The sequence below is a fragment of the Podarcis melisellensis genome, assembly GCF_964234715.1.
Source record: "Podarcis melisellensis genome assembly, chromosome: 14".
Classification (NCBI taxonomy): Eukaryota; Metazoa; Chordata; class Lepidosauria; order Squamata; family Lacertidae; genus Podarcis; species Podarcis melisellensis.
Genome location: NC_138546.1, coordinates 503,145 through 517,584, shown reverse-complemented (window position 1 = coordinate 517,584; position 14,440 = coordinate 503,145). Strand labels below are relative to the sequence as shown.

The 14,440-nt window shown below is 59.1% G+C and overlaps 1 protein-coding gene across 1 annotated transcript; it reads left to right on the top strand.

Annotated features, from left to right (window-relative positions):
- Nucleotides 1–2,187: 2,187 nt before the first annotated feature.
- Nucleotides 2,188–13,626, top strand: TFAP4 (transcription factor AP-4). Its single transcript, XM_081889269.1, is given in 9 exon segments — nucleotides 2,188–2,248; nucleotides 2,251–2,399; nucleotides 2,401–2,567; nucleotides 5,126–5,291; nucleotides 7,923–8,021; nucleotides 8,317–8,487; nucleotides 8,840–8,980; nucleotides 10,189–10,350; nucleotides 12,252–13,626. Coding segments are annotated over 9 exon segments (1,296 nt in total). The 5' UTR covers nucleotides 2,188–2,202; the 3' UTR covers nucleotides 12,447–13,626.
- Nucleotides 13,627–14,440: the final 814 nt, after the last annotated feature.

Genomic DNA, 14,440 nt, shown 5'->3' with positions numbered 1-14,440 from the left:
TATGCAGGAGAGTTCTCAGCAGAGAGCAGCTGCAGCAGGAGAAGTGAACCAGTCTCCAGGCTTGGCGGAAGCTGGTTCCTCCTTGGCACTGGCTTGTTTTGGGGACGGGGCGTTGGCAGACAAGCTCAGTTAGACCTCAGAGCTGGTTGGGGAAGGCCCTTGCCAAGGTGAGTGAGTGGCCAGGGCGGAGTGGAGCGTGGCCGCCTGCCAGCTGGGAGAGGGGGGCGGGAGTAGCTCACGGCCACCACCACTGCTGAGTTCTCTCCCCAGTAGGGTTAAAAGGGTGCTGGAAGGAGTTCTAGACCAGACCAGCAAGAGGCAAATGATGTGCTTGTCGTCTGGGGCGCAGACATTTGTCACCCCACCCCAAAAGGCCCCAAAGGTCCTATCCTGCTCTGGGTTGCTGCTGCTGCTGCTGCTGCACTGTTGAAACCCTCCCCACACAAAACGCCAGAGGATGTAAGGCAGAAAATACCACTTCTCCAAAATCTGCTGCTCAGAACCAGGGGTCCCTGGCACTGCCCCTCCAGCGGGCGAGTTCCTGCCTGCCTCTCCCCCAGGCAGGATAGTGTGCCTGTGCATTTATGGCGGCAGGGAGAAGAGGGTCACTGCTCAGAACCACTTCTCCCCCACCTGGTGCTGATGGGAATTCTGGGCCAGAACATCCTAAGAGCACCAAGCTGGGGGAGGCCGAGTTAGAGAAGGTTGTCCTCCCAGAAGACAAGTTGTTGGTCAGCTAAAGGATGCTCTGGCAGCCAGGCGCTAAAGGACAATAGTTGGGCTGGGCTCTAAGTGCAAAGGAGCCGACCCGCTCCCCAAGAACCACTCCGTCTTGCAGACCCAGCCTGGCTGCAGGGTGCCACCAACACTCTTCTGCTCAGGCCCTGCACAGACGAAGGAGACTTGAACCAGGCCTCTGGCCTGCCCTTCCGGTGGCCCCCCCAGGGCCTCAGTGGGGAGAGGGGCCTTGACCTGCTGCGGGGGGGGGGGGAGGGGAGAAATGGCACACACACCTGCACAGCACACGCTCCTCCCCAACCTCTTGAAAGTAGAAGGGCACCAGCTGCAAAGGGGCAGGGAACCAGTCAGCTAAGCGAGGAGGCAGCTGGAGACGAGCTGGTGAGGAAAGGGCCGGCCCAACTGTTAGGGAGAGGGGAAAGTCCATCTCAGGATGTGGGCTTTGCGTGTCCTGGAGGGGCTGCAAGTTGCTGGGGACTCCTAATATATTATTATTGTATTTTTACCCCACTTGTGGGATTTTCTGCCCCTTGACTCTTCAGAAACCATACTGGACTCAGCTTAATTTTGCAAATGTGCTAGCAGTCTTTTTGCTGCACCACTAGTTAACCTTGAGTCACCCCTTGTCACCCACAGGAGAAATTATCTTCCTTGCCTCATTTTAAGGCTTTTATTGCCAGCATGGATGTAGGGCCTTTGTAAATTTAGGCAGCCTCAGAGTGGGCATGATGTTAATATCAGTAATAAACAAATATCCCTGCATTCCAACTGCAGTTGGCACCAAAGCCACAATTAAATGCCCCAGGTCCCGGCTGGGCAGGGGGCCCTGTCCCTGCTGGCCCCGATCCAGGAGGCTTTGCCTGCCGTGTGCGCTGTGCAGATCCTGGTCCAGAAGGGCCAGGCCAGAGGTTCCCCCGAAGAGCCTCTGCCAGTGCTGCCAGGATCTTCCCCTGGGCAAGGCTGGGCTCCTGCGGGTGTTTACTAGCTAACAACTAAGCCGTTTTTCTCCAGGAAAGGCTGCTGCGCTGGAACCTCGCGGCGCGCCTCTCCCGCTCGCTCCCTTCCCTTTGCAACCAGCGCGCAGATGGGAAGCTCCTCGGGGCAGAGCCCGCGCTTGGCGGGGGGGGGGGTCCGAGCCCGCGGCGCCTGCCGCCCGAAGGCCACGCGGGTGGCTTCCCCTCGGAAGTTGGGGGGTGGCCCCTGGGGGGCCGCGTCCCCGGCGCCTGGGCTGCCTCGCCCGCCCGCCCGTGCGCTCCTGCTGGGCTGCCAAGCCGTCAGCTGATGGGCCGCATCACCCCGTAGTGGCGCAGGCAGCCGCGGGCCGGGCGGGCGGCGGGGCGGGCGGGCGCGGGGCCAGGCGCGGCGCGGGGTTGGCGGGGGCGGCGGGCGGGGCGCGCGCGGTCCGGGGCGGGCGGGGGGGCGGCGGCGGGGCGCGGGGGCCGCGGCAAATAGTCCTTTGTTTACATGGGCCGGTGGCTGGCGGAGGCGGCGCCGGCGGGGAGGGAGCGCTGCGCTCGCACCAGCTGTTTCCCGCCTTGAGGAGACGCGCACAGAGGAGCCGGAGCCGCACGGAGGAGCGAGCGAGCGAGCGAGGAGCAGCGGCGCCGCCGGGCGGGGGACGGACACGCACACGCCGCCGCCACACGCGCGCCCCCGCAGCCCCCTCGCCGCCTGCCTGCCCGGCCCCGATCCCCGCGGGCGCCGCTCCCTCCCTCCGCCTGCCGCGCGCCCCGGCCGGGCATGGAGTACTTCATGGTGCCCGCGCAGAAGGTGCCGTCGCTGCAGCACTTCAGGAAATCCGAGAAGGAGGTGATCGGCGGGCTGTGCAGGTGGGTGTGCGCCCCGCCGAGCCCGGGAAACGGGCAGCCGCGCAGGGCCGGGCCGGGGGGGGGGGGAGAGCGAGCGGCACCGAGCGACGGGCCGGCCGAGCGACGGAGCCTCGGCTGCCCGGGACCCTTGTGCGCTCGGGGCTGCGCGGGGAGGGCGGCGGGGTCTCCCTCTCCCTCGGGACGCGCCCGGTCGCCCCCCGGAGCGGCGGGAGGGCCGCTGGCGGGAGCACGTGGGTCTGTTTGCAGGCAGAGCGGGCGCCCCGGCCATGCTGCCGCCGCCGCCGCCGACCTGCTGCGCTCGCTGCGCCTGCCTGGCTGCGCGCCCGGCCCGAGCCCCGCCGAGGGAGCGCGGCGGCGGGGGGCTGCCGGGCCGGGAGGGCGAGCGGGCGGGCGGGCGCGGCGAGGGCGAAGGCGTGCAGCTGGGCGGGCGGGCGAGGGAGGGAGGGAGGAGGGCACAAGGCAGCCATGCCGCCGCCGCCGCCGCCGCGGCTCCCTCGCCTGCCCCCCGCCGCCCGCCCCGGCGGCTCGGCCGGCCTCCCCCTGGGGCGAGGGGCTTTCGGGGCTGGGCGGCCGCCCCCTCGGGGCTCCCCGGGGCGCTGGTGCCGCCGCCCGGCCGCGTGGGGAGTCCGGCGGCGGCGGCCGGGCCTAGCCTGGCGGTGACTGTGCAGCCTCCGAAGGGGCGGGCCTTTCCGCCGCGGGCTGCCGGGACATGTAGTGCTGCGCTCGGCCGGGCCACGCTGCCGCCGCCGCCGCCCCGCACAAAGGCGCCCGGGCGCTCCCGGCCAGCCGCGCACGTGGCTGGGGCTGCGGAGGCCGCGCGGGGAAGGCCTGGCCTGCTGCTTCGCAGGGCCGCGTCTTCCGCGTGGGGCCGCCGCGCTCCTCGCCCGGCGGGCCGCCTTTGTGCCCGGGCAGCGGGAAGGGAAGGGAGCCGAGCGGCTGCAGCCAGACAAAGGGAGCCCGGGACCCTTCGCCGCGCTCTTGCCGCTCTGCTCCCGGGGCGCCCTTGGACGGGAGGGCTCCGGCGGGGACGCGGGACCCCCTGCCCGTGCCGGAGGGGGCTGCTCGGTGAGGCAGCCCCGCTTCCCGCTGGTCCCCCGGCGAGCTCGGCTGAGCTCCCGCGGCCAGAGCGCGGGGCAGGGCGGGCTGGTCGGGGCAGAGGGTCCAGCGCGGCTGGGGGGGGTGATTCCGCTCCAAATTTTGGCCCTGGTCGCTGCCCGTCTGGCCGCCCCCCCCCGACTCTTTTCCCGCCACATACACCTGGCTTACCTGCCCCCCCCGCCCCTTATGCATTGGCAAACGGTGGCTTTCGGGTGCCAGCTGGAGCCCAGGGGCCGCGGGATTTGAACCCATCACAAATGGTGGTGGTGGTGGGATTCCTCTGCGCGTCCTCCCGCGACCCCTCCCTCTTGCTCCCAGGTAGCGGCCAGCTGCACATTCCTCCTCTGGGTTCCCTTAGCGCCAGCAGAGAGCACTTCTGCCTGGTCCAAGATCTCAGTCCGGAGACAGAGGAGAGTTTTTCTAAAGAGTTGGAGGAGGTCTAAAAGGCCAGCGCCTGGCGGGGTGGACTTCAACAGATGTTCAGGCTCTTGGTCCTGTGCTGGGAACCTGCTTGACCAAAGGCCCCTTGAAGGCCGGCTCCTTCAACTGATATCTGCAGTCTACACACAATGCACAAAGAAAGGAATAAAGCAATTGTGTAAAAAGCACCCCCAGTTTGTCTCTAGCCTGCCTCTCCTCCTCGGTCAAACCTGGAGCTCACCCCCCACCCCCGCCGGGTGAGGGTCTTGTGCTGGGAGACAGTCCTGCAGCTGTGAGTTGACTTTGTATTGAATAGTTGGGCATATTAAAAAACTTTTCTGTCTTAACTCTTTGGTATGCCCCAAAGTGATTTTTTGTTTATTTAAAAAAGTCATTGCTGCATATTAGTTGGCCTGAGGCCCAGCGCATCCCTGGATCCATTCAGGGGGGATAATGCATCGCTTGTTGGCTGCAGCCAGACAGGTCGCATCCTTTTCCTCCTCCCAGCTACCTGCGGGTCCCTCTAGGCAATGGTTCTGAGGCTTTGGGGCAGCTTGTGCCATTCAGGGTGGAGTTCGCCTGCCAGCCTGAGCCCTCTAAGGCGTGAACCTGCCTGGGACCGAATGGGTCCCCATCTCTCCATGGGAGCACTCGAGTTCCCAGGCTGCAGGGGCCTTTAGAGGCCAACGCGGTGTTAACGTTTCATTTAAAGGCATTAAAAGAAAATGAGCCCCTGCCCATTTCTCAGGAAAGGACCCAACCGGGCATTTCAGTGAAATTGTATGTTATTTGGGCAGGCGGACGGGATCTCACTCTGTGCCAAATCAGACCCTTTGTCCTCTTTGCGATGGTGTGTCCTGTCTTCCCCCATCCCTGGCTGTTGGCTGTGCTGACCAGAGCGGGCAGGAGCTTTAGCCCAAGACCCTCTGGGCAGCCACGGCACCCCCAGCCCTGGGGCCCGCTGGCGGGCAGCCGTTCTCCAGGGCTGCAGGGCCACAGAGGGACCGAGCCTCCCTTAAAGCCGCTCGTCTCCCCCGCAGCCTGGCCAACATCCCGCTGACCCCAGAGACGCAAAGGGACCAGGAGCGGCGGATACGCAGGGAGATCGCCAACAGCAATGAGCGGCGCCGCATGCAAAGCATCAACGCAGGGTTCCAGTCGCTGAAGACCCTCATCCCACACACGGATGGGGAGAAGCTCAGCAAGGTAAGGGTCAGGCGCACAAAGCCCTTTCCTCACCGGGGCTGCCTGCTAGTCCTTTCTGGAGACTTCTGTGCTGTGCCACGTATGACCCCACCCCCCCCAAAAAAAATTGTTGGTGGTTGTGGCAGCGGACAGGGGTTGGGATGGGGAGCAGCTGGGCTTGGCATTTTCTGTGTACCAGATGCAAGGAGCTTGGCTGGAGGCTCCTGTCTCCTAGGATTCCACTTGAGTTTAACCTTAGTACTAAGTCTAGCTGCTGCGCGATAAGAGGAGAGGTCCTCTTAGGGAGCAGGATTTGGTTAGAAACTGGAAACAGAGAGGAGGAATCAGTGGGCAGTTCTCCCAATGGAGAGAGGTAGAAAGTGGAGTCCCCCAAGGATTGGTATGGGGGCGTTTTAATTTGTTCATAAACAATCTTGTGCTCAATGTGAGCACTGAGGTGGCCAAGTCTGCCAATGGCACTAAATTGTTGAGGGTGGTTGAACCAGGAAGAGAAGAGCTTGGAAAGGAGCGAATGGGTGGTAAAATCACAAATGCAGTTCAGTGTACAATGGACCCTTGGGTTGCGAACGCGAATCGTGTGGGATGCACGTTTGCAACTCGCAGCGTTTGCAAGCCACGTCTGTGCACGCGCGGGTTGCGATTCGGCGCTTATGCGCAAAGCACAATTTAGCACTTCTGCGCATGCGTGACTCCCGAAACCCGGAAGTAACCCGTTCCAGTACTTCCAGGTTTCGGCGGTCCGCAACCTGAAAAAACGCAACCTGAAGCGGCTGTAACCCGAGGTATGACTGTATAAACAAAGGTAAAATGATGCACGTTTGGGCAAAAAATAATAATCTTAATTTCACATAGATTCTCCTGGGGTCTGAACTGATGGTTGTGGCAGCTGGCTCAAAGATGATCTGCAGCTGCAAAAAGGCAAATCCCATGCTAGGGATCTTTAGGAAAGGAATAGAAAACAAAACTGCCACTACCATAATGCCATCGTTCAAATGATGGGGCTGCATTTGGAATACTGTGTACAGTTCAGGGGATATTGTAGAGTTGGAAAAGGTTCAAAAAAGGGCCGCCAAGGGGATGGCAAGAGTCCCCTGTGCGGAAAGGTCCGAACACTGTCTTTTTAAAGCCCACCTCCAGGTCAGCCAGTCACCAGCTCTCAGCCTGAGCTTCCTCACGGAGCTGTTATGAGGATAAAATCTGGGTGGAGGGAGAAGAGACCCTCTGTGCTGCCTTTTCAGCTCCTTGGAGCAAAGGCAGGAGGAGAACCAACACCCCCATACGGAGACACTTGGGAGTCATCCCAGGAAGCCCAAGGCTGGGAGGCTCAGCACAGGCAAAAGGAAGGAGGACTTTTTCACACAGCGCAGTGAAACTGTGGAACTGGCTGTACCGCTTAATATATTCAAATCATATCTAAGCAGCATACCAAAAACTGAAGCAGCAGCAGACAACTTAAAATATTACAAAAAGCACACAGCTACTGTTATTAACATGGATAAATCAATACCAGTTCATTGTCCTCCTGGCACGCCCTCAGGGTGCTCACCCAGGGTCCAAACCAACTCTCAGCTCACCCACAAAAGTCTCACAGTGAGAAGAGTTCCTGGAAACAGCCAGCTTTGCCCTCGTCTCTCACTCCAGGCTTGGTTTTTATGGGCAGCTCAAGGTGGCTGTCCTTCCTCAGGCTGCGTCCCGTTCAGCTGCCCTCTCTTCCCCTGGGTCCAGCAGGTCGGTTGAGCTTCCCAGGGGGTCTGGGGAAAGGGCCCCACTCCACTCACAGCTCTTTCTTCACCCTCTGTCCTCTCCTCCTGCTCCGGCTCCAGCTGCTTAGGAGAAGGAGCAGCACAGTTTGCTTTCCCAGCTGACCTGAAGGAGGGCACAAGGGGCACCACGTCTCTGGCCAGCTCTCTCTGCCTGTGCCCCCCCAACCCCCCATTCTTAGGTGGTCTGCCTGCTTGTGGAAGAGCTGCATCTTCGTCTTCTCTGTGGGGACCCAGTTTAGTCTGGTCCTCCCCTTGAGCTGGAAAAGGGCTTGTTTGGGACCAGGGCTCTTGGTTGGGTGACTGCCAGGCGTTCTACATGGGGCTGCCTCTGGAGATTGATTGTAAGCTTCAGCTGGTGGAGAATTCGGCGGCCAGGTTGCTCGCTGGAGCACGGCGGTTTGAGCATCTTACACCAATCCTGGCCCAACTGCATTGACTGCCAATTAATTTCGGCGTCCAATTCCAAGTGCTGGCTTTGACCTAGAAATCCTTCAACGGCTCAGGACTGCAATACCTCAAGAACTGCCTCTTTCCACGTGAACCTACCTAGACCCTGAGATCATCTTCTGAGGCCCTTCTTGGCGTGTCTCCTTCACGGGAGGTCCGTAGGGGGACAAGATGAGAAGAGGGCCTTTTCTGTGGTGGCCCCACATTTGTGGAATGCTTTCCTCGGAGAGGTTCGCCTGGTGCCTTCATCATATGCCTTTAGCTGCCAGACCAATGTGTTTGTGGGATGAGGGTATAAATGTTTTAACTATTTATTTTGCACTTCTATTTTGCATTTTGATGGTGATGATGATGATGATAATACATGCTGGGTTTTATGTTTGACTCTGCACCCCCTCACCTTCCAATTGCCCCTCCCCAGGCAGCGATTCTCCAGCAGACAGCAGAGTACATCTTCTCTTTGGAACAGGAGAAGACACGTTTGCTGCAGCAGAACGCCCAGCTCAAGAGGTTCATCCAGGTATCTGCTGAGGCTGCTCCCTCGTGGGTGCGTGGGGGGGGGGGTGAGAGAGAAAGAGAGAGAGAGAGAGCAGGCGCACATATAATATTCCAGGCTGGCGGGGTCTCCTCTATGCATAGAGGGTGGGGGGCCTTTTCTCCTTGGAGCTGCCACAAGCCTGTGGCTTCCTTTGCGTGGCTGAGCCGTGCCCTCTTGGTCGCCGCTTGGCTGCATTGGAGGAGGAAGTGGAGGGCAGGCCTTCTCTCTCTCCCCGGCCTCCCCATCCCTGATGCTCACGCTGCGTCTGCTTGGCCAGGAGTTCAGCGGCTCCTCCCCAAAGCGGCGGAGGGCGGAGGACAAAGACGAGGGCATCGGGTCCCCAGACATCTGGGAGGACGAGAAAGCCGAGGACCTCCGCCGGGAGATGATTGAGCTGCGCCAACAGCTGGACAAGGAGCGCTCCGTCCGCCTGATGCTGGAGGAGCAGGTGAGAGGATGGGGGCATCGCCTGAGTAATGGGGTCTCCGTGGGCTTGGCTGGGAGGAGAGATTGCTTGGACCACTTCCCTGGCCCCACAGGCAGGAGGAGCAACCTCCCGGGGCCGCATCCTTCAGGGTGCTGTCAAACTAGTGAAGGCCCCAGATTGTTTCTGGAGGAACAGAGAGGGCAAAGAGTAGCAGGTTTGGCCAAGGAATTTGGTTTCCCTTGTGAATGGGGTGCAGAACAGGGTGTGCACCCGACTGGCACACTGAGTGCCTGGCCCTCTCTGTGGCCTGGGTGGGGTGTTGCCGGGCCCTCCCAGCCCATGACAGGGCCTTCTTCTCCTGTTCCCCCGGCAGGTGCGCTCCTTAGAGGCCCATATGTACCCCGAGAAGCTGAAGGTGATTGCGCAGCAGGTTCAGCTCCAGCAGCAGCAGCAGGAACAGGTGAGGCTCCTGCGCCAGGAGACACCTGAGCACCAGCAGCAGGGCCGCCCCCAGGTGAGTGCGTGGCTTGCCTCCCACTCGGCCCCCTTGGGATGCAGCTGGGGGGGCCAGCGCTCTTGCCCCAGCCCCCCAGAGTCCCCCGGGAGACTTGTGGGGGCTGAAATCCAAGGGAGTTGGGCGGCGCCTCCCGAAGGAGGGCTCAGCATTCACCTGGGGGCCTGGTGGGCCTGGCTGCTGCTGCAGCAATGCTTCCTTCCCCCCGGGGAGGGTCCTTGCACACCTGGGCAGGCAGGAGTCTCGGGGGCTCCATCCCCGGCAAACCACTGCCACTCGGCCAGGTTCCACGCATCCGTAGCTGTGGAGTGTTTGGCAAGAGGCTTTCCCTTGCAGCTCCGGCTGGAATTGGGGGGCAGGGGTCTTGCGGGAACTGCCCTCCCCTCCGTGGCACAGCCCCAGCCCCTGCAGGCCTGGCTGCCGCTTCTGCAGTGCTTCTGTGGTGCTAGGAAATCTCGGCTGCCTTTCGCAGCTCTTGACGGTGGGGCAAAACCACAGGGCGGGAGAAGGGTCTGGTGCTCATATTCTGCTCATGAGCTTCCCCATATGGGCGCCTGGGCGGCTGCTGTCAAAACAGAATGATGGACCCTAGATAGGCCAATGGCCTGATGCAATATGCCCTTCTTACCTTCTCATGCCCTGTTGCCTGCCTGCCTGGGTTGCCCATATCTTCTTGGAGGTGCCTTGCTGTCCCTAGGTCCCTCCTGGAGGATGGGGGCAGCACACCCTGTACTGTCTCTGGGCTTCCCCTGCAGGGAGAGGCCTGAAGCCATGGAGTCATTCTCCCACCTTTCACTTCCACCCCGGGGTCTGCCTCTTCCAAGCCCTTGCTCCACGAGTTCAAGCAGCAGGGGGAGCCCTGTGGGTCGGGGTTGGGGGGGCACAGCGCAGGTCACCTGCCTGCAACAAACCCCAGCCCATGCTACTGCCTTTGTTCTTGGGGGGCGGGCCTGGGAGGCCAAGGCTGCAGCCTCCGCTCTCCCCTCCAGACGTGGCCATGTGGGGCCTGAGTCCCCCTGGAGAAAGGGAGACCCCCCCGCCCCCGTCAGGAGCCAGGAGTGGCTCGCGGCTGCCTCTCTAGGCCAGAGCCAACTCCCTGCCCCAAGGTCTTATCTGCTCCAGGCTCAGCCATTCTGCCTCTGACTGCAGGACCTTCTTAGAGGTGGCCCCTGGTGACACGACCGGTCTCTTTTTCTCTCCCCCCGCAGCTCTTGTCGGCACACGGCCCCCCAGCCCCCACCCACCACCCGACTGTGATCGTGCCTGCGCCGCTGCCACCCTCTCACCACGTCACCGTGGTAACCATGGGCCCGTCCTCCGTGATCAACACTATCTCCACATCCAGGCAGAATCTGGATACCATCGTTCAGGTGAGACGGGGAGACCCGCGTCTGGGGGGGGGGCAGGGGAGCATTGGATTTGGACGCAGGAGGTCCCAGGTTCAGATCCCCAGCGGCATCCCTAGGGAGGGCACGGAAGGAACCCCTGTGTACGAGGGGATGGGCCAATGGCCTAGCTGGGCATTGGGCTGCAGAAGCGCTGCATGGCTCGAGTGAGTGAGCCAAGCCATACCCTGGAGACAACAGCCAATCACCCCAGGTGCTGAGGGTTCACTCTGACTTTGAGGTGTCCTGCACCTGCCCTGGAAGACAGAAGCTTCCACAAATGCACCAAATTTTGCACCTCTGTGTCCTGTTTCCCTGGACGAGTGTTGTTAGTTGCTGTGTGACAAGCCCCCATAAAAATAATTTATAATAATAATTCATTATTTCTACCCCGCCCACCCACCTTTTCCTCAGCTCCAGGCGAGGAAAGAGATGCTGGATCCTTCTAGAGCAGTTGGGGGGGTGCAGGGGGGCAGCTCTCCATAGAGAACCTCTAAGCCTGACGGAAGATGGAGGTGTCTCATCCGTGTGCAATTTTGGGTGTGGTTTCTCTGCTATTTTTGAGACGCACTCCTGTTAGAAAATGACGCAGGGTCTCGTGGCTCCTTTTTCGTAGCAGAAAGCTTCTGTGGAGGTGGTCTGAGGTCTGCAAAATCTTAGACCCTGCAGCGCTTTTGAGGTTTTGCTGCTCAACGGGCTCTCCTGGCGATCCCTTTGGGGTCAGGGGAAGGGAGAAGAGGGGGAAGCTCCCCTTCCCTGGGGCTGAATCCCCAGAAACTGAATCCAGGACCTTCTGCATGCAAATCAGGTGCTCTAACCACTGAGCCTTCCTTGATGCTGCTTGGTGCCATTCAGGCTCAGCGTCGATCCTCAGCCCCTGAGCGGAAAGGATTTCTGGGCGGCTCCTGTTGGCAGGCGCGGACCTGATTCTGAGCAGTCCCAGGCAACTCAAAGGCTCTGGGGTACGAAGGGGTTGGGGAAGGCCCTTCTGCAACCCCCCCACCTGGGTCTGAGACCTTGCAAGGCCCCTGATCTGGTTAGACCCCGCAGGGCCCTCCGGCTGCCGGTGGACATAGCCAAGGACTCTTCCTGGGCGCTCTCTGATCTTTGCAAATTAATTTTTTATGGATTTTCAGTAAACATACATACATTCATAAATTACACATATATAGGTTACATACTTAACTTAGGCTCTATCATGCCTCTGACTTCCCTCCATTTCTTTGGTAAGCATCAAATAAAGTTCTAATGTCACGTACTTTATATTATCAGCTACACGCTGTAAGAGTTATTCCAACCCTACCAGTGTCTTCAAAGATTTACAGTTGTTTCTTATATACATCAAATATTTACTCCAATTTTTTTGAAACTTCTGCTCGTCCTGATCTCTTAGTTTTCCTGATAGTCTGGCCAGTTCTGCGTAGTCCATCATTTTAACCTGCCAGTTCATATTCAGTATTCTGTCTGTTTTCCAATTCTGAGCGAACATATTTCTGGCTGCTGTCGTGGCAAATAGAAAGAGGTTTTTATCTTTTTCCTTTCCAATCAATCCCAGTAGAAAAGCTTCAGGTTTTTGGGGGGAAAGTGTATTTAAAGATTTTTTTAAGTTCGTTATAGATCAATTCCCAAAGGCCCTTCACTTTACTACAGGTCCACCACATATGGTAGAGGTCACCCTCCACCTCTCCACACTTCCAACATTTCTTATTTTTTGTTCTAGACATCCTTGCTAGCTTTACCGGCGTGAGATGCCATCTGCCGGGCACTCTCTTAGGCAGCTCCTGGGAGCTTCTTTTCCGCAGACAGAGTCTTGGGTGTGTGTTGGGGGGATTCAGGGGGGCCAGCTTGCTGTCTCACACTGGTGTCTCCCCCCCAAAAAAACCCAGGCAATCCAGCACATCGAGGGGACACAGGAGAAGCGGCTGCTGGAGGAGGAGGAGGAAGAGGAGGAGGAGCGCCGTCGTGCCGTCATCGTGACCCCTGCGCAGACCAGCCTGGAGCCCTCCAACTCGGACACGGCCTCCGACTCCGAGGCGGACGACAGTGACTCCATGGAGCACAGCAAGGCCGAGATGCCCTGACCCCCACCTGGCCACGGGGGGGCAGGCAGGCGGGCAGGGTGTGGGTGAGGGGACTTCGGAGAAACTTGCGCTGAATTTTTTTACAAAATACCATGGAATTCGGGTCTCTTTTATGACCTTTCGATACTGTAAACGGGAGCGTTAGAACCTGCAGGGGCCGAATCCTTGCCCTCTTCAAAGCCAACGGGGAGGGGGGCAGAGGGGAGGGGGCAGCAGCACGGGGGTTTTCAGAGTGCCTGGCCTGCGTGCGACCATGTGGGCCAGATCAGAGCCCCAAATACTCAGGGGGGAACGTTCATATAAATTGCCTGCGGCCACGCAGAGTGGCAGGTGCCCCCATCTCCTGGCACCCTCCTAGGCCCTGCTGGGTTGCCTTGCCTCCCCAGTCGTGTCCCCCCCCCCCATCTCTGCGATAGACTTCTCTGGGCCTCCTGTTTCCTCCCTGCTAGTTGGCCTTGCAAGGGCCCCTCAAGGACTGCCTCCTCACGAGCTCTGCCTGGGGCTCTTGGTTCCTCGGCATCACCCCCAGGGGAGGCAAAAAGACCCAGGGGGCAACGGAAGGTCTGCCCATAGAAGGGCCGGTGCCCACGCTGCCACCCCGGGGGCCCCTGCCTGCAGTCCCCTCCTGCATCACGGGACGGCAGGCTTCCCTCCGTTCTCGGGGGGCCAGTTCAGGTTTATGGCCTTAGCTGCAGTCTGGGTGGGGGGTGTCCCTTTTCAAAGATGGCGCCGTTTCTGGGGTGGGCCTCAGCCTGCCACGTTGGCCACTTTTGGCTCCCCCCACCCCCCGTGGCTTCTTTCCTCCTTTTTTTCAAAGCACTTAATCTGTTCCGTGGGTCCGACTGGGTCATGAGGGCGTGCGTGTTCTGTGATCGTTGCTTTTTGTTGCGTCCTTCCCCGTTCCCCCCCCCAGCTCCCCCCAATTTGGCTAGAGGCCTAGGCCAGTGTTGTTTAGGGCTGTTGGTATTTGGTAGGTTCCTCCCCAGCCGCAGCTGTTCCTCAGTTCTTTCATTTTTTTTATATGGTTTTTCTGTTTTGTTTTTGTTCTTTTTTTCTCTTTTTTTACAGTTTTCGGGTCTTCGTGTTCATTGAGATGCTATTATATTTTGTTAAGAAAGTGGGAAAAATGAGGCTTGTGCCTTTGTAAAGAAACAAAATAAAGTTTGTACTTTGTTTTTTAGATGCCTTTGTCTGGGGTGTTGGTCTTTGGGGTGCGGACTTGGGGGCTGCATCTTCTCCTCTAATTATTACAGTCATACCTCGGGTTGAAGTCGCTTCAGGTTGAGCCTTTTCAGGTTACGCTCAGCTGTGACCCGGAAGTAATGGAATGTGTTACTTCCAGGTTTCGCCACTTGCGCGTGTGCAGACGCTCAAAATGACGTTATGCGCAGAAGCGGGGAATTGTGACCTGCAGATGCAGGTTGCGTTCTGCTCTAGATGCGAACGGGGCTCTGGAACGGATCCCGTTCGCATCCAGAGGTACCACTGTATTAGAATTTATTACCCACCTTTCTCCCTAAGGCCTCAGGGCAGGCTTACAGCAAATTACTACTACTACTACTGCTACTGCTACTACTACTACAGTACTACTTTTGCCCTGATAGGGATTCAGGGTGCTTACAGATAAAAATAAGAACCTCTAAAACATAGGAAAAAAACAATAAAATAAAATAAAAAGATAGAATTATATGCAGTGGTACCTCGCCAGCGTGGTGTAGTGCTTAAGAGCAGTGGACTCGTGATCTGGTGAATTGGGTTCGCGTCTCCGCTCCTCCACCTGCAGCTGCTGGGTGACCTTGGACCAGTCACACTTCTCTGAAGTCTCTCAGCCCCACTCACCTCACAGAGTGTTTGTTGTGGGGGAGGAAGGGAAAGGAGAATGTTAGCCGCTTTGAGACTCCCTAGGGTATCGATAAAGCGGGATATCAAATCCAGACTCCTCCTCCTCCTCCTCTTCTTCTTCTTCCTGGTTTTCAAACGTAATCCATTCTGGA